Source organism: Haliotis cracherodii, unplaced genomic scaffold, assembly GCF_022045235.1.
Source record: "Haliotis cracherodii isolate W230 unplaced genomic scaffold, xgHalCrac1.p SCAF_10, whole genome shotgun sequence".
Classification (NCBI taxonomy): Eukaryota; Metazoa; Mollusca; class Gastropoda; order Lepetellida; family Haliotidae; genus Haliotis; species Haliotis cracherodii.
The window spans coordinates 45,384,468-45,409,908 of record NW_027266265.1 but is presented as its reverse complement, the minus strand read 5'-3'; the positions used below and the strand labels follow the sequence as shown (position 1 = coordinate 45,409,908).

Here is a 25,441-nt window from a genome sequence, read left to right as displayed (position 1 = left end):
TTTCCATTTTATTGACATGATTCCGTCAACCGCGCGCATGCTTATATAAATACTAGTATAAAGTCATGTCTACTTGTATTGCAACATAGCTGGAGTTAAGTTAATGTGGATTTGTGTTTCTGATTTTACGTGCGCTTATCCCAGTTACCTTCCGTAATTTCTCGTTGGGAGTTCAAAAGGTTTATGCCACATCTGTCTTGAACTTTCTACCTAATTTGTCTCATATATCCTATAGTATGGATTTAGTCCGTGAAGTGTTTCTGTTACCCGCGTAGCGCTAGCGGACCCTCTGCTCTTGGTATACTTCAATATAAATCATGAACTTTTCTCTTGATAAAGTTAAGATTTAAAGGGGGACTTTTCTCTTGATAAAGTTAAGATTTAAAGGGGGGCTACTCTCCACGGTCTGCTGCCGATGTTCTGCCCAGTTTGAGTCAATGTGCCATGCGTGAAACTAAATCTGTATCTGTGTGATTATGCCAAGCATTAATTTGCGATAAGTACCACAAAATTATTCTGGTATACAAACAGAATGATGTTTGGGGGAGTGGAATCAAATTTGCTAGGACTGGCAGTTTGTCCGAGCCAAGTGCCCCTTTCGGTCTATAGCGTCAATAACACTCAATAAAGCTGTAAATCTGAGATAAAATAATATAAAACAGACTTTACGTGTAGGAACATGCCTCGGGTTGAGCTCTATCAATGAGAACCTAGCAGCGTACCACACTAGCAGATACCATGGAGGAACCTTGCATACATATACTTTGATAATGCTATCGTGCCGATATATTAATGTGAGACAGCTCATATAAAAATATATAGTTTAGATTGTGGCAAATTTTTCAAAATATGTAGATTTAGAGGGCCAAAGGGTTTTTCATTATTTGTGCTGGTGTATGTTAAGATATAATTTCTTAATCTCAAGCCGCCGCTAATATTTTTCTTGTATTTTTAAAGTAAGATGGTTTGCGTATAAATGTCAAACTAAGCCGGACAAATAATGTAAAAAATAGAAATTATATCAGTTTATATTTTATAAAGTACATAAGGTTAAGCAAATTGAATGCACAACGTTATACACTGTAAATATTCAACGCTGAAGAAAATGTTTAATGAATTACACAATCCAATGTTCTCATATTCGATAATAAATTATATGCTGTTGTTTGCGGTCTGAGCGATTCTGTTTATCCAATATTATAAAAACACGAAGGCTTGGAGACACCTAGTGCTGTGTAGACTCTGGGCAAGGTCAATACGTTATAACAATACGTACAATTAATAACGTCGCGAACATAATATATTTGAGTAAATTTGAGCATAATGTGACTGTTATGTGACTGCAAAGAGAACTTCACTATTCCAGGGGTGCTTGGGGCACACTTGCCACGTACCATTATGCATTTGAATCACATAATGTTCTCACCAAAAATATTCTTTTCTCAAAGACTTGAATGAGGAGAACATTGCAAAACATTTCTATAATGTCGTCTGTAGTCTGTGTCACAGACTCTAGAGAATAAAAATTTTAAAAATTAATAACATCCCACTTAAGCCAAGAAAGATTTGGCAAGTCTAGATAGCCTAAGCAAATCAAGCATTTGGTCGTTTAACGCCTACGTTGCGTTATTGTCATGGACAGTGCGCAATGCGTCATATGTCCTCGCTTTTCACCATGAGATTCTGCAGCCCCAACGGCAATAAATATTAGAGAGGAAAACTATATTGTCACTTGCTCTAATACCGCTAAGCTATGGAATGTGGAAGCGGAAACGATTGTATATCTATCACATATGATTGTCAGCATGGTCGCTCTAAGTGAGTTTGATGCCGTAGGATCCTCTGACATCACCGAGCTGGTCGGACTCCAGACCAAAGCTCGCCTCCCTCTTCCTCTGGGCTCGGGGGAAGAACGTGGGGGACATCTTGATCGTCTTACTCCAGGTCTGTCCAGGAGAGATGTCTCTGAAAAACAGCATGCGTCAGCGAGTCAGTGAGTTGGTCAGTATGAGTATTTATTACCTACGAGTGCAAACATATCGGGGTTCATAAAAATCGTAGGGTCCTATCACGTCACGAGACAAAATTGTATTGTTTCCGTCATCCAGACGCCTTTTTGTTGACGTCATTCGAATCTTGGGACCTGAGGTCGGAATGACGTCACACTAGAAACGACGTCAATAGCTGAAGATTGTTGACGTCATCGACAAATTGTGGTTCCGACGCTGTTGCGATTTGCGTCGCCTTATAGGTAAACATTTAAATTCGATGTAGACATCTTCTTCGGTTTTAAATAGAACATATTAATCCTCTATGTTCTATCAGCGTGAGCGAGTCAGTGAGTGGGTCATTGTGAGTCGTTCAGTCAGTTAGAGTGAGTCAGTGAGTCGGTCAATGTGAATCAGTCAATTGGAGTCAGTGAGTGAGTCGGTCAACGTGAGTGAGCCAGTGAGTGAGTGGGTCAATGTGAGTGAATCAGTCAGTCAATTTGGGTCAGTGAGTGAGTCAATGTAAGTCGTTCAGGCAGCGTAAATCAGTCAATGTGAATCAGTGAGTGCGTCGGTCAATGTGAGTCCGTCAGTGAGTGGCTCAATGTGAATCAGTCAATGTGACATATATATCGAAGACATGTAAATTATTGAATCTGGGCCTGTCAAACCAGTGGCTGAACGCCCAACGCCATCTCGGCACGATGACTCGCAACCAGGCAAGTCACAGAGGCTGACCCTTATTTTAATCGGCTGTTACTACAAGCATGAAGTATTGGGGGCTTATTCCGACCCAGAACCCCACTAAAGAAATGGTAGGTAAGTATTCAAAACAAAGTAAGTATCACTTACCCTATCTTGATGTTGTCCGTGAAGGGAGCCACCACCTTCATGTTGCCGTCAATCTCCACCTCACAGTTGGTCATCAGGGCGGGGAGAGGGTTGGTGAAGGAGATTTCCACCTCTACCGTCTCCCCGGCTTTTGCAGTGGAAGGACCCTGCGTAACACAGAAAGTGTGACAGTAAGTATATATATGGACGGGAGAGTTCCACCTCTACTGTCTCCCCGGCTTTAGCAGTGGAGGGACCCTATATAACACACAACATGTGACAGTAAGTATATATATATGGACGGGAGATTTCCACCTGTACTGTCGCCCCGGGTTTAACAGTGGAGGGACCCTATATAACACACAACATGTGACAGTAAGTATATATATATATGGACGGGAGATTTCCACCTGTACTGTCGCCCCGGGTTTAACAGTGGAGGGACCCTATATAACACACAACATGTGACAGTAAGTATATATATGGACGGGAGAGTTCCACCTCTACTGTCTCCCCGGGTTTAGCAGTGGAGGGACCCTACGTAACACAAAACATGTGACAGTAAATATATATATGGAAGGGAAATCTCCACCTCAACTGTTTTCCCGACCTTAACAGTGGATGGACCCTACAAAACATATAACGTGTGACAGTAGATTCATGTATGACTTGCATATTTTTCAGTTCAAGACGTGGGTAGCGCTGTGTCACCTTAATCTGCCACTCATTCAAACCCACCTTTATCACAAGGTCAGGTCGGCGCAGCTGGACGTTGTACTGTTGTATGACGAGATTTCCGGTGTCCTTGACCTTCGCGTGAGCCTTGATCTGGAAGTTAAAGCCTTCCTTCGGGCGCATCATTGCCTGCTCGGGTGTCACACTCAAGCTGAAGGAGCGACCTAAAACACAACACAAATTTACTAACCTGGGGGGCGGTCGGGCAGCCTAGTGGTTAAAGCGTTCCCTCGTCACGCCGAAGACCCGGGTTCGATTCCCGACATTGGTACAATGTGTGAAGCCCATTTCTGGTGTCCCCCGCCGTGATATTGCTGGAATATTGCTAAAAGCAGCGTAAAACCATACTCACTCACTCACTCTACTAACCTGGACCCACGTGCACAAACTAATCTTTAGCGCTACAGTTATTGTAAACCCTAATTATCGCATTGTAAAGTTGATTGTAAGCACCCTGGCCATGTACTCAATGTTGTCTGCGACATGTGTCCGACATGACTACAATGTTTGACTACTCTCTCCTGCCTCCAATATCTCAGCATAGTCTACGACATGTGTCTCCTGTGACTTCGATGTTGCACTACTCTCTCGTGCATCCAATATCTCAGCATAGTCAACGACATGTGTCTCCTATGACTACAATGATGCACTACTCTCTCCTGCCTCCAATATCTCAGTATAGTCTACGACATGTGTCTCCTGTGACTACGATGTTGCACTTCTCTCTCCTGCCTCCAATATCTCAGCATAGTCTACGACATGTGTCTCCTATGACTACAATGTTGCATTTATTCTCTCCCACATCCAATATCTCAGTATAGTCTACGACATGTGTCTCCTGTGATTACGATGTTGCACTACTCTCTCGTGCATCCAATATCTCAGCATAGTCAACGACATGTGTCTCCTATGACTACAATGTTGGACTACTCTCTCCTACATCCAATATCTCAGCATAGGCTACGACATGTGTCTCCTATGACTACAATGATGCACTACTCTCTCCTACATCCAATATCTCAGTATAGGCTACGACATGTGTCTCCTATGACTACAATGATGCACTACTCTCTCCTACATCCAATATCTCAGTATAGGCTACGACATGTGTCTCCTATGACTACAATGTTGGACTACTCTCTCCTACATACAATATCTCAGCATAGGCTACGACATGTGTCTCCTATGACTACAATGACGCACTACTCTCTCCTACATCCAATATCTCAGTATAGGCTACGACATGTGTCTCCTATGACTACAATGATGCACTTCTCTCTCCTACATCCAATATCTCAGTATAGGCTACGACATGTGTCTCCTATGACTACAATGTTGGACTTCTCTCTCCTACATCCAATATCTCAGTATAGTCTACGACATGTGTCTCCTATGACTACAGTGTTGCATTTATTCTCTCCTACATCCAATGTCTCAGTATAGTCTACGACATGTGTCTCCTATGACTACAATGTTGCATTTATTCTCTCCCACATCCAATCTCTCAGTATAGTCTACGACATGTGTCTCCTATGACTACAATGTTGCATTTATTCTCTCCCACATCCAATATCTCAGTATAGTCTACATGTGTCTCCTATGACTACAATCTTGCACTACTCTCTCCTACATCCAATATCTCAGTGTAGTCTACGACATATGTCTCCTATGACTACGATGTTGCACTACTCGCTCCTACATCCAATGTCTCAGTATAGTCTACGACGACATGTGTCTCCTATGACTTTAATGTTGCATTACTCTCTCCTGCCTCCAATATCTCAGCATAGTCTACGACGACATGTGTCTCCTATGACAATGTTGCACTACTCTCTCCTGTCTCCAATATCTCAGTATAGTCTACGACATGCGCTCCTATGACAATGTTGCACTACTCTCTCGTGCCCCCAATATCTCAGCATAGTCTACGACGACATGCGTCTCCTATGACTACAATGTTGCACTACTCTCTCCTGCCTCCAATATCTCAGTATGTGTCACATATGACTACAATGTTACATTTATTCTCTCCTGCCTGCAATGTCTCAGTATAGTCTACATGTGTCTCATATGACTACAATGTTGTACCTACTTTGTCCTGCTTGCAACGTCTCTGTGTGTTCAGACTGGGCAACCATCCCCGTCATGACGCCGTTGTACGTCTTGTACAAGATGTCGATAGTCAGGGTAACTGTGCGGACGACATCGCTGAGGTTGCGGGCGTGTATCTTTACCGAGAAGCCGTTTCCCACCAGGGTGTCGATATTGTCCATACTCAAGCCAATGTCCTAAGGTCAGAAATTGAAAAATACCCCAATTTCTAAAACGTTCATCTTATGCAAGAATGAAAAAGAATACTCAGGTTTTGTATGGATTAAGACACTTTCAATACCTTAAGTATAAATCCTTGTCGACTTTACTTTCAGATATTTGTAAAATGTATTTTTAAAACGTAAAGCAGTATTAATTCAGAATAAAAAACAACACATGCTCTTCAGTTGCAGTAATAGATGAAACAGTACGAGGGGTTCCAACCTCGGTCCTGTATGTATGAACGGACCCATCAAGCTTTTCCACTGCACCACGGGTTACAATAACAATATGTATCAATGTCCCAGACATCAAACACGAGCACTATAAGCTGTAACATTCACGCGCTGACCTCTGACGCCGGCAGCTCATCCTCATCCTCATCTAAGTTGTCCTTTCTGAACATGGCCTGGGCCTGTCGGAGCACACCCCGTGCTTTAGCAGAACCTACGAGCAGAGAATAACTCAGAAATACAGACATCAGCCGTTCAGCCTTGCCTTAGGGCCAGGGCCCAGTTCCACAAAGCGATCTCAACGCTAAGGTGAGCATAATCCCCATACTTTAACATAGGCTGGCAATAGCCGCAGTGCTAAGATCGCTTTGTGTAACGGGGCCCTGGGCCCTATTCCACAAAGCGATCTTAGTGCTACGTTGATCGTAAGCCTATGGTAAAGTATGGGAGTTACGACCAGCTTAGCACTAAGGTCGCTTTGTGGAACAGGGCCCAGGTCTGGTTTGTTCCAGGTTTTTAGTGCTTAGCAACAAGACATTCTGCGACTTCACACTGGTGTCCTCTCCAGCTTTTCGATTTGTTTGTTTGTTTGTTTGTTGTTTAACGTCACACGCAGCAATATTCCAGCATTATGACTGCGATCTGTAAATAATCGAGTCTGGACCAGACGATCCAGTGATTGGCATCCTGAGCATCGATCTATGCAATTGGGATACGATGACATTCATCAACTAAGTCAGCGAGCCTGACAACCCGATCCCGTTAGTCGCCTCTTACAACAAGCATGGGTTGCTGAAGATGAAATTCTGACCGGGATCTTACGGGTGCATTCCACCAAAAGTTATGTGATTTTTGCCATCGGGTGTTGATGTACACTGAGTGAGTGGGTGAGTTTAGTTTTACACCTCTGACAAGTATTTCAGTTTAATTACAGTTGGCGCAAATTAAATCGTAAGACATTTGACATTTACCACTTTGGTGAAACCAACGACCACGGGTATCAATCAATCTACGTTTTGGGGATAAGGCCTTGGAGTTTTCTTTTTTTGTGAGTGTCCAGCATTCATGATACTTGTGCATACACATAAATATGGTACTTAATAATGAGAAAAACGCAAAAATAATGCCTCTTTACTGTAGTTACTATAATTTACAAATAATCTTGAGTTAACAGATGAGTTGCAGAATCAGGTAGGGGTATACTACCCTCGGAGTGAGCGTAGTGCTTTTACCTGGGGTCAGGGGCAGCGAGCCTACCTTCAGGGTGAGCGTAGTGTTTTTACCAGGAGTCAGGGCCAGCGAGCCTACCCTCGGATGAGCGTAGTGCTTTTACCTGGGGTCAGGGGCAGCGAGCCTACCTTCAGGGTGAGCGTAGTGTTTTTACCAGGAGTCAGGGCCAGCGAGCCTACCCTCAGGGTCACATAGTGCCTTTACCTGGGGTCAGGGGCAGCGAGCCTACCCTCAGGTTGAGCGTAGTGTTTTCACTTGGGGTCAGGGGCAGCGAGCCTACCTTGAGGGCACCTGTAGTGCTTTAAACAGGCTTTTGAAGCCTACCTTCGGGGTGTTTGTACTGGCCAGTCAGGTCCAGTCGCTGCAGCCCAACCAGTGACTCATGATTTGGTTCGTGGGTGCTGATGTTCTTGCCGATACTGCGAAGACATGCAGAAGAATTCAAATACGGAAATTAAAAGCCTTTGTTTACTCGAGCTTTATAACGTAGATAGCTAAGTCCCGTTTCACAAAGCGATCGTAGCGAGGAACAACTATGACTGCAGCGCCACTATCACTTTGTGATAAGGGGCCCTGCGGGATCGTAGCATTTCATGGTGATTTGGTTCTAATCGGGCAAGTAAACAGATGATGGGTTTTAATGTTCAGTTGATACAATACATATGGACGTATGCTAGTCGAGTCCCCATGCTATTCAAGGACCTTTACTGGACAGGGTCTGTGCTGGTCGAGTTCTCATGCCAGTCAGGGAGGGACCTTTGCTAGTCGAGATCCTATGCTAGTAAATGACCTTTGCTGGACGGGGTCTGTGCTAGTCAATGATCTATGCAAGATGGGGGCCTGTGTTTATCAGGGACATATACATGACGGCGGCCTGATCTAGTCAAGGACATATACAGAACAGCCGACCAGTGCTAGTCAAGGACATATACAGAACAGGCGGCCTGTGCTAGTCAAGGACATATACAGAACAGGCGGCCTGTGCTAGTCAAGGACATATACAGAACAGGCGGCCTGTGCTAGTCAAGGACATATACAGAACAGCCGACCAGTGCTAGTCAAGGACATATACAGAACAGGCGGCCTGTGCTAGTCAAGGACATATACAGAACAGGCGGCCTGTGCTAGTCAAGGACATATACAGAACAGGCGGCCTGTGCTAGTCAAGGACATATACGGTCTTACTAGTCTGGAACCTATGCTATTCATATATACTGCATGCTATACTGTTGTTGGACATGGACTGATACATTTATTGGGGACTGGTGAGGACTTGTATCACGGGCAGTGAGCTGCTTGCCTGTTCCTGATCCGCGCCACCTGTTTGAGCTTCCGGGTCTCTGGGTCCTCTTCCCAGGTCACGCAGTCCGCATTGACCTCAGCGAACACGAAGGACGTGTCATGGCCGATGTAGATAAGCCCCTCCTTAATGGCCTCCACGGGAGCGGGACCACAGCAAAACGTGCCTTTAACATATCAATCAGACAAGGTAGTGAGTGTTCAGGAAATATGTTCGCTCATTCATTTTCCCAATGCAAGGGGGTTAACTGACTTTAAATCCATTTTCAACCCTTGCCTAACTAGGCTGGAGTTTTCTTGGCACGATCGTAGCGCCACCAGTGCACTTTGAGCACCTTGATTAAAAACTTTGATTTGGAAAATATCCGTCGACGTCCAGTACACATGTTTTGAAAATCCTGCAATCGACCTCAATCTGCACGGCAGTTTACGAGCCAGATGTCGGTTTCGTTACGCGATTCTGGTCGGAATATGCATAGACTCCAGCCAAAACATAACTTCATAATTCAAGCCTAGTTCGGCAAGGGTGGAAACTAAACTTTTAAAGTCAGTTAACTCCCTTGGCTCGGGAATATAATGTTCCTTAAGAACATAGTGAACATTTTAGGGGTTTGTCAAGTATCAATGGCTGTGTCAGCGTGTTCTCCTACCTTCACTAGCTTCCTGGGGCGTGGCATCAATAACCTGCCACCCGTCAAACTGTTTTCCAAGGTCAGGGCGACTCATCCAAACTTCGTTCCAGACATGAAAGTTCCTGGGACATGAAAATATTCTTTATTTAACGTAAATGGGTTAAAAATAAAATAAAACACATTGTCTTTTAAGTTTTATTGTTTTATGCCGCAGTCATCTAGTATATCACGGTGACATGTAAATAAGCACGATGAAAGGCTATCACTGAGCCTGTAAATACCATTCCTATGACAAGCATGGAGTACTGGATATGCTTACCCATCCGTAAGCCCATATTCCTGCTACCCGATATAAATGCATCCACCATTTTTTTCAATTCTGTGGGATAATTTATCTTAAATAATTTGGAATATTCTTTCTCGGGCAAAAATATCAAAAATATGTCTTAAAAAATGTATAGTTCCTCCTTTCAGAGAATACACTGTATGTTATGAAACAGTGGCAGAAATTATTTTTCGTTCTCTCACATAAACCCCTAAATCGGTCCATAACAGCACCATCTTGCAACTGTTCCCAGGACACGAGCCCCAAACACTTACCACACACTGTCCTTGGAAGTATTGACATAGCGACCGCTGTAGTTGGGTCGGTAGATCGAGTCGGAGCTTAAACGTTCCTTGTCACTGTTGTGAGCTGATTCAAAGTTGGTGACACTCCGACAGGGCAGTCCTAGGGCTCGGCACACTGATGGCACAGTGGGGAGTTTAGTGAATGCACGGTGGAGTTCGAAACTCATACACACAAAAATTATGCTCACAGCAAATAAATGATTATTTCATGATTGTTAACAGTATTCCAGTAACATCACAGCGTGTCAGCTTAAATGCTGGAGGAAAGCCCATGTGATGCAGGTCTTAGATGTTAACCACTTTGGTGAAATCGACGAGCACGGATATGGTGCTGATAACCCTAGAAACATAATCGGGGCGAACCGGGATTCGAACCCACACTCATAGGTTTCTGTTGTGCAACTCTACACAGCGAATGTCTTTTCCCGTTTAAAACAACACTGATTGTTCCCCCACCTGTAACGAGGACCCCGGAAAAGACCCAGCACTGTCCGAACATGACCGGTTTTGCGGTGGACATGTACTTCTTCAGGATCTTCACGCTCCCCATCCACGCGTCCGGAGACGTGCCACCGGCGAAACCGCCTTTCCATCTGCCATGCAGGACGCCGTTGTCGTCGTCGAAGTTCACCTGACCAAAAAATCAACCAGTGTATAAGGATGACAGGCCGAGATGAACACAAGAGGTGACGGTATATATATCCATCCGCAGGAGAGCTTTACTAAACTGACTAAGGACAGAATGTGCAAAATAGAATCTTTGTTTGTTGGACAAATGAAGTAGAAAATGATAAGGCTATGGTGACTGGCGAGAGTACTCACTATCCTGGAGAGAGCCCTGGCAACCTTGCTGGCGTTTCCCATGGCGCGGGTCATCTTGAAATTGAAGCCTTTTCTGACGAGGTGGAGAGCGGCGTGCAAGATGCCGTCCTCAAACTGGTCAGACAGATGGGTTCAAATTATTAGAACTGTTACACATTAAACGCAGTACTCAAATGATTCAAAAGCAGAAACAGACGGGTTCAAATCATTAACGCATTAAACCTGGTTCTTAAACGAGTCAGAAGCAATAGACGGATTCAAATCATTAACGCAATAAACATGGTCGAAATAACAAACGGTTTCAAATCATTCACGCATTAAACCTGCCCCTCAAACGAGTCAGAAGCAATAGACGGATTCAAATCGTTAACGCATTAAACTTGGTCGAAATAACAGACGGGTTCAAATCATTAACGCATTAAACATGGTCGAAATAACAGACGGGTTCAAATCATTAACGCATTAAACATGGTCGAAATAACAGACGGGTTCAAATCACATCATATCACATTGTAACATATTTGGAGACATCTGCGAAATAACGACTTATATTTTTATGTAGTTACTAGCCAGATAATGAAATACTATTCTATTTCGCCAAAAGACAGTTTTGTGGATTCTGAATAAAATGTATAGATGTTTATCAAAAGTATAGACGTCAGATATTTGCTGAAGAGGAGATTCAAACTGGGCTTTCCTACAACACCAACTGAAACTCCTTGATATAACTAAACGGCTGACAGGTTTACTCACTCACTCTAAATGTGACATACATGTTGCGAAAGAACATATAAATCAAAATGAGTGACTGAGTATGGTTTTACGCCGCTTTTAGCAATATTCAACCAATACCAGAAATGGACTTCACGCATTGTACCAATGTGGGGAATCGAACCCGGACTTTCGGCGTGAGGAGCGAACCATTAAACCACTAGGCTACCCACTCGCCCATTAAACAGAATGAAAAGAAGCTCACTTTTTGCTTTGCTGTGTGAGCCAGCTGTGATCACAATAATCCATTTTGTATTGTTATGTTGGCTGTCAAAAAATTTCTATCGGCTGCGTTGTGACTTGACTGAAATTATACCTTTTCAAATGGAAACAACGACAGGGCCCATTTACGGGCACTATATCCCCTGATTGAAGAGACACCAACGGGGATAGGTGTATCCACACAAACGAATGTGGTCGTCAAGGACGATCTATTACCGCTGTAATCACCGTCCATACAGGTGTCTCACACAGAAGCATTAAATACGCATTATATTCTTTTTCTTCATGACACTTTTTAAGAAGTGGGGAAATGGGGTTTATTGCACTTATATACCATCTTTTAACGTCTTTGGTATGTGGCGGATCGCTTTTTTTAGAACTGACTGGGCAGAGATAAAGGACTTGGTAACATGAGTCTTCTTACTGTATAATTGTATTGTGTCTTGATCTTAAAGTTTTGATGTTTACACCAAAGTAATTATGTAAGAGGGAGTGGTATTTATTTACTAACTTCCGTTCAAGTTCAGTTGAATAAAACATGTTTAAAACATGTTTTAAAAGGGGTGTCACGATAAATCGAAATATCGATATATTGCTGTTGGGAAGCACTTAAAGTCAATAAATCGATTGTTAAATCAGTTTCCGATCAATAGTATCCATTTCAGTTAGGAATATCGATAGTTTCGATTGTATTAAATACATCAATTAATTACATGCAATGCTGTACAAATTTGTTTTTCTTTTGATCATGAGTGGTAGTAATTTACACATGAATTTTCTTTTTCTTAAATTATTAGGGTAAAAAAACAAAAAAAATCAGTCATATCTCAAACTTTACTTTTTATTTGTTGTTATTGTTATCACATTCAAAGGAAACTTCAGCTCCAAGATTTAATTCAACTCTAAAATCCATCTAAAATGATACACTGAACACTATATCGATATTTATCGCAATAGTTGCTTGCAATACCAATAGTTATCGCAATAGTTTCTTGTTATTGCAATAGTGATTTCCAGACCAATAGTCACCCCAAGTATCTATTGACTTGATTGAGAACCACAATTTGTTACTTCCTGTATCACAGTATTGAACGAAACCTATAGCTTGCTTGTGTCCTGTATCGGGGATTCTCTTCACTGTTTTCATTGTGTAAAATCGTTTTGACAAGGTTTCCGTCTTCTAATTTCACTCTTCAACATTCCAGCTACTATACTGCCGCCTGTAAATAATCGAGTCTGGACCAGAAATTATCTCACTTTACATGTTAGCTACTAGATTTGAGATGATATTATGTGTAGCAAATATGTCTGTCGATTGGGTTTGTACGATCTGTTCGAGATTGGACAGGATCACATTTTAGTGTTTCAAATCTAATAATGCGCACTCTTTTTTTCCGACATCCAGGCACTACACGCAGCCTACATGGCTAGTGTCTGTAACACATCTTGGGTACAACAATTCATCACATCCGGGCACTACAAACTCAGTAATTCATCACATCCGGGCACTACAAACTCAGTAACTCATCACATCCGGGCACTACAAACTCAGTTACTCATCACATCCAGGCACTACAAACTCAGTTACTCATCACATCCGGGCACTACAAACTCAGTAACATCACATCTGGGCACTACAAACTCAGTAACTCAGCACATCCGGGCACTACACACTCAGTAACATCATATTCGGGCACTACAAACTCGGTACCTCATCACATCCGGGCACTACAAACTCAGTAACTCAGCACATCCGGGCACTACGAACTCGGTAACTCATCACTTCCGGACACTACGAACTCAGTAACCCACCAGACAGGGCAAAACAAACAAGTCACCAGACGAGGTGCCAGTCAGTAACTTAGCAAACCCGACCAGTAACTCACCTGGCCGTGGTGGCAGTCAGTAACTTACCAAACCCGACCAGTAACTCACCTGGCCGTGGTGCCAGTCAGTAACTTACCAAACCCGACCAGTAACTCACCTGGCCGTGGTGCCAGTCAGTAACTTACCAAACCCGACCAGTAACTCACCTGCCCGTGGTGCCAGTCAGTAACTTAGTAAACCCGACCAGTAACTCACCTGGCCGTGGTGCCAGTCAGTAACTTAGCCAACCCGACCAGTAACTCACCTGGCCGTGGTGCCAGTCAGTAACTTAGCAAACCCGACCAGTAACTCACCTGGCCGTGGTGCCAGTCAGTAACTTAGCAAACCCGACCAGTAACTCACCTGCCCGTGGTGCCAGTCAATATCTTAGCCAACCCGACCAGTAACTCACCTGCCCGTGGTGCCAGTCAATATCTTAGCAAACCCGACCAGTAACTCACCTGGCCGTGGTGCCAGTCAGTAACTTAGCAAACCCGACCAGTAACTCACCTGGCCGTGGTGGCAGTCAGTAACTTAGCAAACCCGACCAGTAACTCACCTGGCCGTGGTGCCAGTCAGTAACTTAGCCAACCCGACCAGTAACTCACCTGGCCGTGGTGCCAGTCAGTATCTTAGCCAACCCGACCAGTAACTCACCTGGCCGTGGTGCCAGTCAGTAACTTAGCAAACCCGACCAGTAACTCACCTGGCCGTGGTGCCAGTCAGTAACTTAGCAAACCCGACCAGTAACTCACCTGCCCGTGGTGCCAGTCAGTAACTTAGTAAACCCGACCAGTAACTCACCTGGCCGTGGTGCCAGTCAGTATCTTTGCCAACCCGACCAGTAACTCACCTGGCCGTGGTGCCAGTCAGTATCTTAGCCAACCCGACCAGTAACTCACCTGGCCGTGGTGCCAGTCAGTAACTTAGCCAACCCGACCAGTAACTCACCTGGCCGTGGTGCCAGTCAGTAACTTAGCAAACCCGACCAGTAACTCACCTGGCCGTGGTGCCAGTCAGTATCTTAGCAAACCCGACCAGTAACTCACCTGGCCGTGGTGGCAGTCAGTAACTTAGCAAACCCGACCAGTAACTCACCTGCCCGTGGTGCCAGTCAGTAACTTAGTAAACCCGACCAGTAACTCACCTGGCCGTGGTGCCAGTCAGTATCTTTGCCAACCCGACCAGTAACTCACCTGGCCGTGGTGCCAGTCAGTATCTTAGCCAACCCGACCAGTAACTCACCTGGCCGTGGTGCCAGTCAGTAACTTAGCCAACCCGACCAGTAACTCACCTGGCCGTGGTGCCAGTCAGTAACTTAGCAAACCCGACCAGTAACTCACCTGGCCGTGGTGCCAGTCAGTATCTTAGCAAACCCGACCAGTAACTCACCTGGCCGTGGTGGCAGTCAGTAACTTAGCAAACCCGACCAGTAACTCACCTGGCCGTGGTGGCAGTCAGTAACTTAGCAAACCCGACCAGTAACTCACCTGGCCGTGGTGCCAGTCAGTAACTTAGCCAACCCGACCAGTAACTCACCTGGCCGTGGTGCCAGTCAGTAACTTAGCAAACCCGACCAGTAACTCACCTGGCCATGGTGCAAGTCAGTAACTTAGCCAACCCGACCAGTAACTCACCTGGCCGTGGTGGCAGTCAGTAACTTAGCAAACCCGACCAGTAACTCACCTGGCCGTGGTGGCAGTCAGTAACTTAGCAAACCCGACCAGTAACTCACCTGGCCGTGGTGCCAGTCAGTATCTTAGCAAACCCGACCAGTAACTCACCTGGCCGTGGTGGCAGTCAGTATCTTACCAAACCCGACCAGTAACTCACCTGGCCGTGGTGGCAGTCAGTATCTTACCAAACCCGACCAGTAACTCACCTGGCCGTGGTGGCAGTCAGTATCTTACCAAACCCGACCAGTAACTCACCTGGCCGTGGTGGCAGTCAGTATCTTACCAAACCCGACCAGTAACTCACCTGGCCGTGGTGCCAGTGAGTATCTTACCAAACCCGACCAGTAACTCACCTGGCCGTGGTGGCAGTCAGTATCTTACCAAACCCGACCAGTAACTCACCTGGCCGTGGTGCCAGTCAGTATCTTACCAAACCCGACCAGTAACTCACCTGGCCGTGGTGCCAGTCAGTATCTTACCAAACCCGACCAGTAACTCACCTGGCCGTGGTGCCAGTCAGTATCTTACCAAACCCGACCAGTAACTCACCTGGCCGTGGTGCCAGTCAGTATCTTAGCAAACCCGACCAGTAACTCACCTGGCCGTGGTGCCAGTCAGTATCTTAGCAAACCCGACCAGTAACTCACCTGGCCGTGGTGCCAGTCAGTATCTTAGCAAACCCGACCAGTAACTCACCTGGCCGTGGTGGCAGTCAGTATCTTAGCAAACCCGACCAGTAACTCACCTGGCCGTGGTGGCAGTCAGTATCTTAGCAAACCCGACCAGTAACTCACCTGGCCGTGGTGGCAGTCAGTATCTTAGCAAACCCGACCAGTAACTCACCTGGCCGTGGTGGCAGTCAGTATCTTAGCAAACCCGACCAGTAACTCACCTGGCCGTGGTGCCAGTCAGTATCTTAGCAAACCCGACCAGTAACTCACCTGCCCGAAGTACCAAGGCTTGCCCTTTATGTTATCGTGTGTCCCCTGGTACAACACCCCCGAGTCGTTCTCCACCGCCTCCGCCAGCCACTGGGGGTCAGGGAGGTACACCACATCCTCTGTACAGACAGAACGTGTATTTCAACCAAGGGTGGATCCAGCATTTTTGAAAGGGAGGGGTCCAAAATACCAAACTCCTCTCTCAGATAATTTTACTTCCTACAACATACTACGTCCATCATTCCCTGTACAGATACACCCAAGCGTTGAAAAGATTAAATATTGCTATATATTCCTGTAACTTGCACAGGCACGAGCACGGCCAGATTAAGCAGCGGGGAGAAAACGTACTGAGATGGGGTTATCATTATTTTATCAGGGTCCGTCAGCTCAATGTGGGGTGAGAGCCCTAACCCACGTGCACCACTGTGGTTGAACGAAGACGCACGGCTATGGTGCTGACTAACCATGTATCATGATTAAGGTAAATCTGAGATTCAAACCTTTGATCAGCGGATCCGGGAACACCTGCAGGATGCAACTCTGCTTTTCAAATTTTACGCTGTCGTCTACTCGACCACCGTGCACATGAGGGTAACTACTTTCCGTAACTATTGTTCAGTAATATACTACTATTCACGTGATATTGTTGTCACAGTTGTATTTTTTTATTTATTTTTTTCATGAAGTTTTATATGCAGCAGTGACAGTACCGTTGATCAAAACGTTCATTAAACAATTTAAACTCGTTATGTTTTGGTATTAACAAGTAGATAGGATAATAAAACAATTGAATCTCAACTGGTGATTTGAAACACTGATTGTATGACTATTGTGTCCCACCTTTACACCAAGGATTGAAGATGATGTTTACGTCCTCGTTGTGGTTGTACTGCCAGACGAGGTCTTTGCCGTTCTCGACGTCAACGATGGTCCTGACAATCAAGTCCCACACACCGACTGGGGAAGAGGCGGGTGAAAACACTTCTACCGTCAAAGAGTTACCTCCCTTCTTGACGACGGTGGCGCCCCATCTCCGCGGCTTGTAAGACGTGTCCTGGTCTTCCGTCACCTTGAAGAGCTCCTCTACAGTGCTGTCGCTTTCGTCAGACGCTGCATAGAGGTACAAGATTAGTGGACTGTTCAACAGTACCATTTTAAACAGCAATGCATCAGCAATGGACCATCAGGGGAATCGAACACAGTTCTCCTTCGTGAGGAGCAAGTCCAGCAACCACTGGACTCCCCGCTTGCCACTTAAGTACTAGGTATCATACAGTGAAACCTGGTAAACTTGAGTTCGGCTGTTTCGATGTGTTGTTTAAGGCGATGCAACTGTATTTCAGGGAGGAATTTATGTGGACAATAAGGTAAATGCCGTCACACCCTTTGTCTCGAACTACATAAAGCTCGATCATTAATCTCTCGGCATCCGTCGGGGTCATTTGCGGATAGATATGCAAATATAAAAGGTCAGGTAGGTACTACTTTCAGTGTTTGCAAACAAACAAACAACCTAAATAATTACATTCAAGAAACATGATATAAAATTACAACTTTAAATTGAAGTTAACATAGCAATATAGCGTTTATCCATGCATATCATGTTAGCATGAAATCAGTTTCTCTTTCAAAAATGAATTTTATTGTGAATGCATAAAAATGGAAACGAAGACTCTGTTCTGTAACTATTTTGGAACCATGTTTCAAAACCAGCTTGTTGCATTTTGTTTGCTTCTTTAAGATGGGATGAAGTGAGATGCGGAAAAGTGGGGTTGAACGTAACGTTCTTGAAGGGCATGTGAGATATTATTAACATTACAATCAAATGGCGACAGCTCCTGTCTAGCGTATCATACATACATGTACGTACCTAGGCTGAATAAGAGCGTGATGTCGTTCTTGTCGATGTCGTAAGGTCGGTCGAAAGTGATGGTGATGAGGAAGGATTGACCTCTCCTGACCACCAGCTCTGCCTCCTTTTGACCTCTGACCTCTGTGCACTCATACATGTCAGCGTGGTGCTGCTTGGTGTTCTCCGATATATTAAGGTCAAGGTTGGTCACGTGCAGTTTCGCGGCCAAATCGGCTTCTGTTACCTCTGCTCGTTCATACTCTTCTTCCTTGTTTCCTGTTTAAGAAACATAAAGTGGCGATTATTATTCCTTTGACCTTACAAAAAAAACAAATCATTAATCATACATTGATCATTTTGCATCTTTGTTTCGGAAACCCCATTTTCGACTTGAATTTGACAAATGTGTTTGAAGTGTACACAGAGACCATAAAATGTTGTCTCTTGCGTGCATGCATGGGTACAGTGGGTGATGCCCATTCTTCGTGTTACAGGTCTGATATGGCTGGGGAACACCACTCATTAACTCACATATTAGAATTTGAAAAAAAAAAAATTCAAATTATTATACTTCTGGAAAGGCCACATACAAAAACACACATTAATAGCCATGCACTCCGCCTGTCACTAATATCAAGCAATCGTTTGATATAATGGTGACTTTTAATGTTTATTTGTAAAGCCTGCCTCGTGTACGGAAAAATAACGACTTGAAGTGAACCCAACAGCACCTGGGAGATTCTGGCCAAAGCCTTCCAGCCGCCTTGTGATTGTCTCCCTTTCCCTCAGGTCATCTCTCCACATGTTCCGGAAGTGGCTGTCGAGTTCTAGCATTGTGGGCCGTGTTCGCCCAAAGGAGTACCATGACTCGCTGAACCGGCTCCTCACTATTCGAGTGGAGCTGTAACATATAAACGTCCATTAGTTACCGTGTCCTGGCCATGTCGTTTAACTTCAAAGCATTACAGTATTGTAGTCCCAATAGTTGGACAAGGGTGTCAAGTCGTCTATGCACAGTTGTGTGTCATAGCCTAAGCTCGTGGATTCGAATTCCGTTTCGCTCTTGGTTTTCCAGCACTAAAACCCGTTTTACCAAAGTATTAAACGTCTAAGGCCTGTATTACTTCGCGTTTTCCTCCCACGAGGTGTAATGGGGTTTAACGTCGCGTCCAAGAATTTTGCACTTATATAGCAACGTGCATTCACGTGTGTGTGTGTGTGTGTGTGTGTGTGTGTGTGGCTGCTTGTACTATTCCCGACTGTTGCCGATTTATAGTGCTAGCTCACTGAGATACCATGCCACATGAAAACCCCACTCAGACACAGTATACTGGCTGCCGGCCGACCAGTCTTTGTGCCGAGTGCCAGACAGGGTAACAACAAGTACCATCTTTTAACGTCATTTGGTATGACGCGGCCGGAGATCGAACCCCAGACCTTCCGCTCTCCGGGCGGACGCTCTACCACTAGACCACGGAGGCGGTCCCTACCACATGAAGCTAAAACTGGAATACTGTCCAAAGCTACACTCGCTCACTCACTCACTCACTCTCATACAACCCCCCCCCCCCCCCCCCCCTCCACACACCCCCACACCACCACACCACCAACCCACTCACTCAAAAGACTCGCGTCCCTGTACAGTTTCGACTGGAGCTGATGCCTTACATATACGTAGCTTTGATTGAAATTATACCATTACATTGTTTACGTATAGTTACATTTAAAAGTAATTACTTCTCATAACACAATGAATGACATATACTTATTTCTAACTAATTAAAAACTGCATTACTTAGATGTATAAATACTTATTAACGATGAATACGGCGGAAACACTGACCTTGAGGTAAAGCTCCGGGAAGACATCGTCGTTGTTGGCGTGAATGGATGATGTTGAAGCTGGGACGACCAACACCTCTCAACAATTTGTATCTGTATCTGTATTAATAAGAGTGGACATGATTCTATCATGATTTAAGGAAAGGCTTTGGATTCTTTGGTCGATCAGAGGTTTCAATAATGACTCCCCTTTATGCATCCGCAACACCCAAGCGCTAAAATTCATAATCAGCTTCTCTGAATCCAGGTCAGAAAGCATTTTCAAATTTGATCAAAGTGGTGTGAAGATTACAACAAAAGTAATGCAAGGTTCGCGTCAAATCCTCTTCGGTGATTTTACTTGCGAAAAACATTCCATAAGTTCAAAACCAACACGATCTCCTCCACAACGACCCACTCTTTTTCCTCCACAACCAAGACACCTTTTCCTCCTCAACCGATACACGTTTTCCTTCTCAACCGATACACGTTTTCCTTCTCAACCACCCACTCTGTTTCCTCCACAATCACACACACTACCTCCTCCTCAACCACCCACTCTGTTTCCTCCACAATCACACACACTGCCTCCTCCTCAACCACCCACTCTGTTTCCTCCACAATCACACAAACTTTCTCCTCCTCAACCACCCACTCTGTCCTTCACAATCACACACACTACCTCCTCCTCAACCACCCACTCTGTTTCCTCCACAATCACACACACTTTCTCCTCCTCAACCACTATTCTGTTTCCTCCACAATCACACACACTACCTCCTCCTTAACCACCCACTCTGTTTCCTCCACAATCACACACACTTTCCCCTCCACAACCACCAACTGTGTTTCCTCCACAACCAATCACACTACCTCCTACCTGTTTCCTCCGTAACCACCCACAATTTCTCCCCCACGACCACCCACTCTGTTTCATTCATAAATACCTCATTTTTGCCTATTGTTGAACACACGAGCTCATTTACGCACTTCAATGTTTCATCCAAGGAAAGCCAAAGACTGAACTGGTTTGTGTGTGTGTAACATACACAACGGAGTCTCCAACACAGTGCTCTACTATGACGACACACGAGGGCTGATTGATACGTACTAAGCCTCGCATAGAAGGACTTGCGTAATAGTGAAATCTTTGGTTGTGGACATCAAGGTGGCATATCCACAAAAACTTTAGCAACTTGTTTTACTGTGACAAGTAAAATAAGCATGGTTCTGTAACATATACCCCACCAACGAATGTGAAGGATGTCCTGGAAAGGTTCTGGAACTCAACGGGTATAATCGTCTTCCAAAAGGCCAGTATATTATGTTGCACTTCGGAGGCAATTTCGGGATGAAATTAAGAAGACTAGGAGACTCGCGTTGAAAAATGAATTACAATAATCTCGCCGTAATTCGTTGTGCAGAGTTGCGTCCCTTGGGCACTCCAGAAACCTATGATTGTGGGTTCGAATCCCGGTTCGCCCCGATTATGTTTCTAAGTTTTTCAGGACCATACCCGTGCTCCTTGGTGGTAAACGTCTGAGACCTGCGGGTTTTCCTCCCACATTAAGCTGACACGCCTTGATATACCTAGAATACTGTCAACAGCACCGTTAAGCCCAACTCACACTCTCACTCACTCTCATAACCTATCTCAAGTGAAGCAGGCACGGGTCGGCCTCTCGAAACTGTTTACACCACAGGGCATGCTCACAAACAAGCATTAGTTGATATCATATTTGATCAATATTTCATGTGTTTCATGGTGTTGCAATATCATGAAGCTGTCGTGCGTCATGGTGATCAATATTTGTACGCCAATAGTATATATCTCTACACCTCACATGCCTCTCGCACCTGGGTGTCCGATATCGCGCCAGCTGGACGACAATATTCAACGTTGGGCACAGTGACATATATTGTAATCATTCCAAGTTAAGTCTAGACATCATTCATGAGCGTTTTCACCACCCACGCATCTCAGCGTGTAAACACGACGATGTAATGGGTCGAGGTCGTTTTATGTTTTCCTAAGTGTGGTACATATTAATTTTGGACAATAACGGATCTTGATTAAATCAGAAAATAAATATGTTTATACTGAAAGACATGACAGCCAAAGACCTCACTTATGTCCTTATTTTAACAATTTTGAACGAATTTCAGTCGCAATTATGTTTGAGCGACTTCATGTTAACACACAGTGTTTCAATTTAGTCTGTCATACAGAACCTGAAACAAGTATAGCAAATACAGCCCATGCAAGTCTATAATACTTAGCAAGTCTAGATTACTGCTGTATCAGGCTGAAAATGAAGAAAGTCTCTGAGCTCCTTTGTATTATATTTTATAACTATAATTTAACAACTGTTTTTTCTGTAACATAGTTCATTTCAGAGACTAGATGTTAGTATATGTTTCAATTGTAAACAATGTGTTGCGTAAATCTGCATTTAAATGGGGTTTGCAGAACATCTGTAAATCAGACTCTTTGTAGAACTGAGGGGGACGCTTTTAGCAATATCCCCTCGGTTCCCTGACTTCTACACTGTCTAGCTAAGTCGACTGCAGCAGGAACAGGGGAGTGTCAACAAGAAAGCTGACGGGTGTGTTTGACACATCTTCTCCATTAACCTTCACCTTTATGAACATTATTTCTACTGTCCGTAAAGCTGATAAGTTCCATGAATGCCCTGAATATATTCAGCTAAATGTGACACACGAAACGACCTTCACCTCGTGAACGTGTGTGTGCTGCGATATTACAGGAATACTGATGGGATATTACAGGAATACTGATGGGATATTACAGGAATACTGAAGGGATATTACAGGAATACTGTTGGGATATTACAGGAATACTGCTGGGATATTACAGGAATACTGAAGGGATATTACTGGAATACTGATGGGATATTACAGGCATACTGATGGGATATTACAGGAATACTACTGGGATATTGCAGGAATACTGCAGGGATATTACAGGAATACTGCAGGGATATTACAGGAATACTGCTGGGATATTGCAGGAATACTGAAGGGATATTACTGGAATACTGAAGGGATATTACTGGAATACTGAAGGGATATTACAGGAATACTGAAGGGATATTACAGGAATACTGCTGGGATATGTTAGGGATACTGAAGGGATATTACTGGAATACTGATGGGATATTGCAGGAATACTGATGGGATAGTACTGGAATAATGCTGGGATATTGCAGGACTACTGCTGGGATATTGCAGGACTACTGCTGGGATATTACAGGAATACTGCTGGGATATTGCTGGACTACTGCTGGGATATTGCTGGACTACTGCTGGGATATTGCTTGACTACTGCTGGGATATTACAGGAATAATGGTTGGAAATTACTGGAATACTGAAGGGATATTACAGGAATAATGCTGGGATATTACAGGAATTCTGCTGGGATATTGCTGGACTACTGCTGGGATATTGCTGGACTACTGCTGGGATATTGCTGGACTACTGCTGGGATATAAATTGCTGGACTACTGATGGTATATTACAGGAATAATGGTTGGATATTGCAGGAATACTGAAAGGATATTACAGGAATAATGCTGGGATATTACAGGAATTCTGCTGAGATATTGCTGGACTACTGCTGGGATATTGCTGGACTACTGCTGGGATATTGCTGGACTACTGCTGGGATATTACAGGAATAATGGTTGGATATTGCAGGAATACTAAAAGGATATTACAGGAATAATGGTGGGATATTACTGGAATACTGATGGGATATTACAGGAATACTGAAGGGATATTACAGGAATACTGCTGGGATATTACAGGAATACTGAAGGGATATTACAGGAATACTGATGGGATATTACAGGAATACTGAAAGGATATTACAGGAATACTGGTGGGATATTACAGGAATAATGCTGGGATATTACAGAAATACTGCTGGGATATTACAGGAATAATGCTGGGATATTGCAGAAATACTGAAGGGATATTACAGGAATACTGCTGGGATATTACAGGAATGATGCTAGGATATTGCAGGAATACTGAAGGGATATTACAGGAATAATGCTGGGATATTACAGGAATAATGCTGGGATATCACAGGAATAATGCTGGGATATTACAGGAATAATGCTGGGATATTACAGGAATAATGCTGGGATATTACAGGAATAATGAAGGGATATTACAGGAATACTGAAGGGATATTACAGGAATAATGCTGGGATATTACAGGAATAATGAAGGGATATTACAGGAATAATGCTGTGATATTACTGGAATACTGAAGGGATATTACTGGAATACTGCTGGGATATTGCAGGAATACTGAAGGGATATTGCTTACGTTGCGTTAACAACCCTAACCACTCCTGCACTAGAACCAAACCTCGTATTTCCACCCCATATGTTATGTGCAGAACGACTGAGTGACTGACTATTTCTAAACTCTCTATTTGCAGATTCTATTTCAGTGTCGTGATGTTCTCCATTTCGAGTCTACTTTTATACAACTACGAAACGATCCCAGTGGGTGCTTTCAACTCCTATGTAAACATTGATTGGATGGGGAAAACGCAACGAGTAAAGGTGTGTACATACACACGACTGTTCAAACATCGCTTGTCCTTCAACATGTCGAAAACCCTATTTAGCACAGATATGCACAGTTCGACATGATAGTGGTGTGTGGGGTATTTCTCAATACAATTATTCCGATTTTGTATGATCGGGATAATTATTGCCCCATGTTCGGCGCAAAAAGAATGTAAAAGATTATAATTTTTCTAATGCTGCATTATAAAATGAAAAAAACACACTATTGACAGAAATCCCATTAAAGAGGTGAGGTGAGGTGAAATAGGGTTTAACGTCGCGTCCAAGATTATTGCACTTATATATCGACGTGCATGCACGTGTGTGTGTGAGGTTGCTTGTACTAGTCCGGACGGATGCCAATTTATAGTGCTAGCTCACTGAGATACCATGCCACAGTTTAACATGAATACCCCACTCAAACACATTACACAGACTCCGAGCCGACCAGTCCTTGTTTTAGCCCCTTGGTGCCGGGCGCCAGACAGGGTAACAACAAGTACCATCGTTTAACGTCTTCTGGTATGGCGCGGCCGGAGATCAAACCCCGGACCTTCCGCTCTCCGGGTGGACGCTCTACCACCAGACCACGGAGGCGGTCCCTATTAAAGTAGCTGACATTACTAAATACGGCCACTGGGCCATGACGTCAGACACAATACCATTAACGCCACATACATCAAGGTATGTGTCTAATCAACGATAATGACGCGAGCCTACCTGGAATTGCAGGGTAAGTGAATCTCTATTCACGATATAACTATGTCGGGTGTACTGGCATCAGGTCTTCCACAAGCTGCCACACTGTTGTCAGCACATGCCGAGATTACACTAAATGCTCTTATGTAAGTTATATTTCACAGCAGCTAACAGCCAGGACAAAGTTGACACACACTCGTTGATATGAATGTAGTCTCGGTCTGTTCAGATATAGTGTGTAATACCTCATGCACGTGACCTAGTGTCCCCATGA

At 44.2% G+C, this 25,441-nt stretch overlaps 1 protein-coding gene across 1 annotated transcript; it reads right to left on the bottom strand.

The window, feature by feature from the left end:
• Positions 1-1,624: 1,624 nt before the first annotated feature.
• Positions 1,625-25,441, bottom strand: LOC139454426 (protein-glutamine gamma-glutamyltransferase K-like). The gene is made up of 17 exons (XM_071236125.1): positions 25,189-25,441; positions 19,885-19,982; positions 18,773-18,942; positions 18,060-18,317; positions 17,030-17,299; positions 16,187-16,305; positions 10,711-10,824; positions 10,345-10,519; positions 9,859-10,003; positions 9,277-9,380; positions 8,628-8,793; positions 7,652-7,746; positions 6,217-6,311; positions 5,647-5,842; positions 3,558-3,718; positions 2,841-2,986; positions 1,625-1,965 (listed from the first exon to the last, which is right to left on the bottom strand). Exons 2-17 carry the CDS (start codon positions 19,908-19,910, stop codon positions 1,815-1,817), a joined length of 2,391 nt encoding a protein of 796 aa, XP_071092226.1. The 5' UTR covers positions 19,911-19,982; positions 25,189-25,441; the 3' UTR covers positions 1,625-1,814.

Excerpts from the sequence above, each read along its gene's own strand:
- LOC139454426 (XM_071236125.1), bottom strand. The coding sequence starts at position 19,910 with ATGTCTTCCCGGAGCTTTACCTCAAG. Across the intron at positions 8,794-9,276 it reads GCCCCAGGAAGCTAGTGAAG|GCACGTTTTGCTGTGGTCCC; the intron begins GTAGGAGAACAC and ends GATATGTTAAAG. Across the intron at positions 3,719-5,646 it reads GACGTTGCAAGCAGGACAAA|GTCGCTCCTTCAGCTTGAGT; the intron begins GTAGGTACAACA and ends GTTGTGTTTTAG.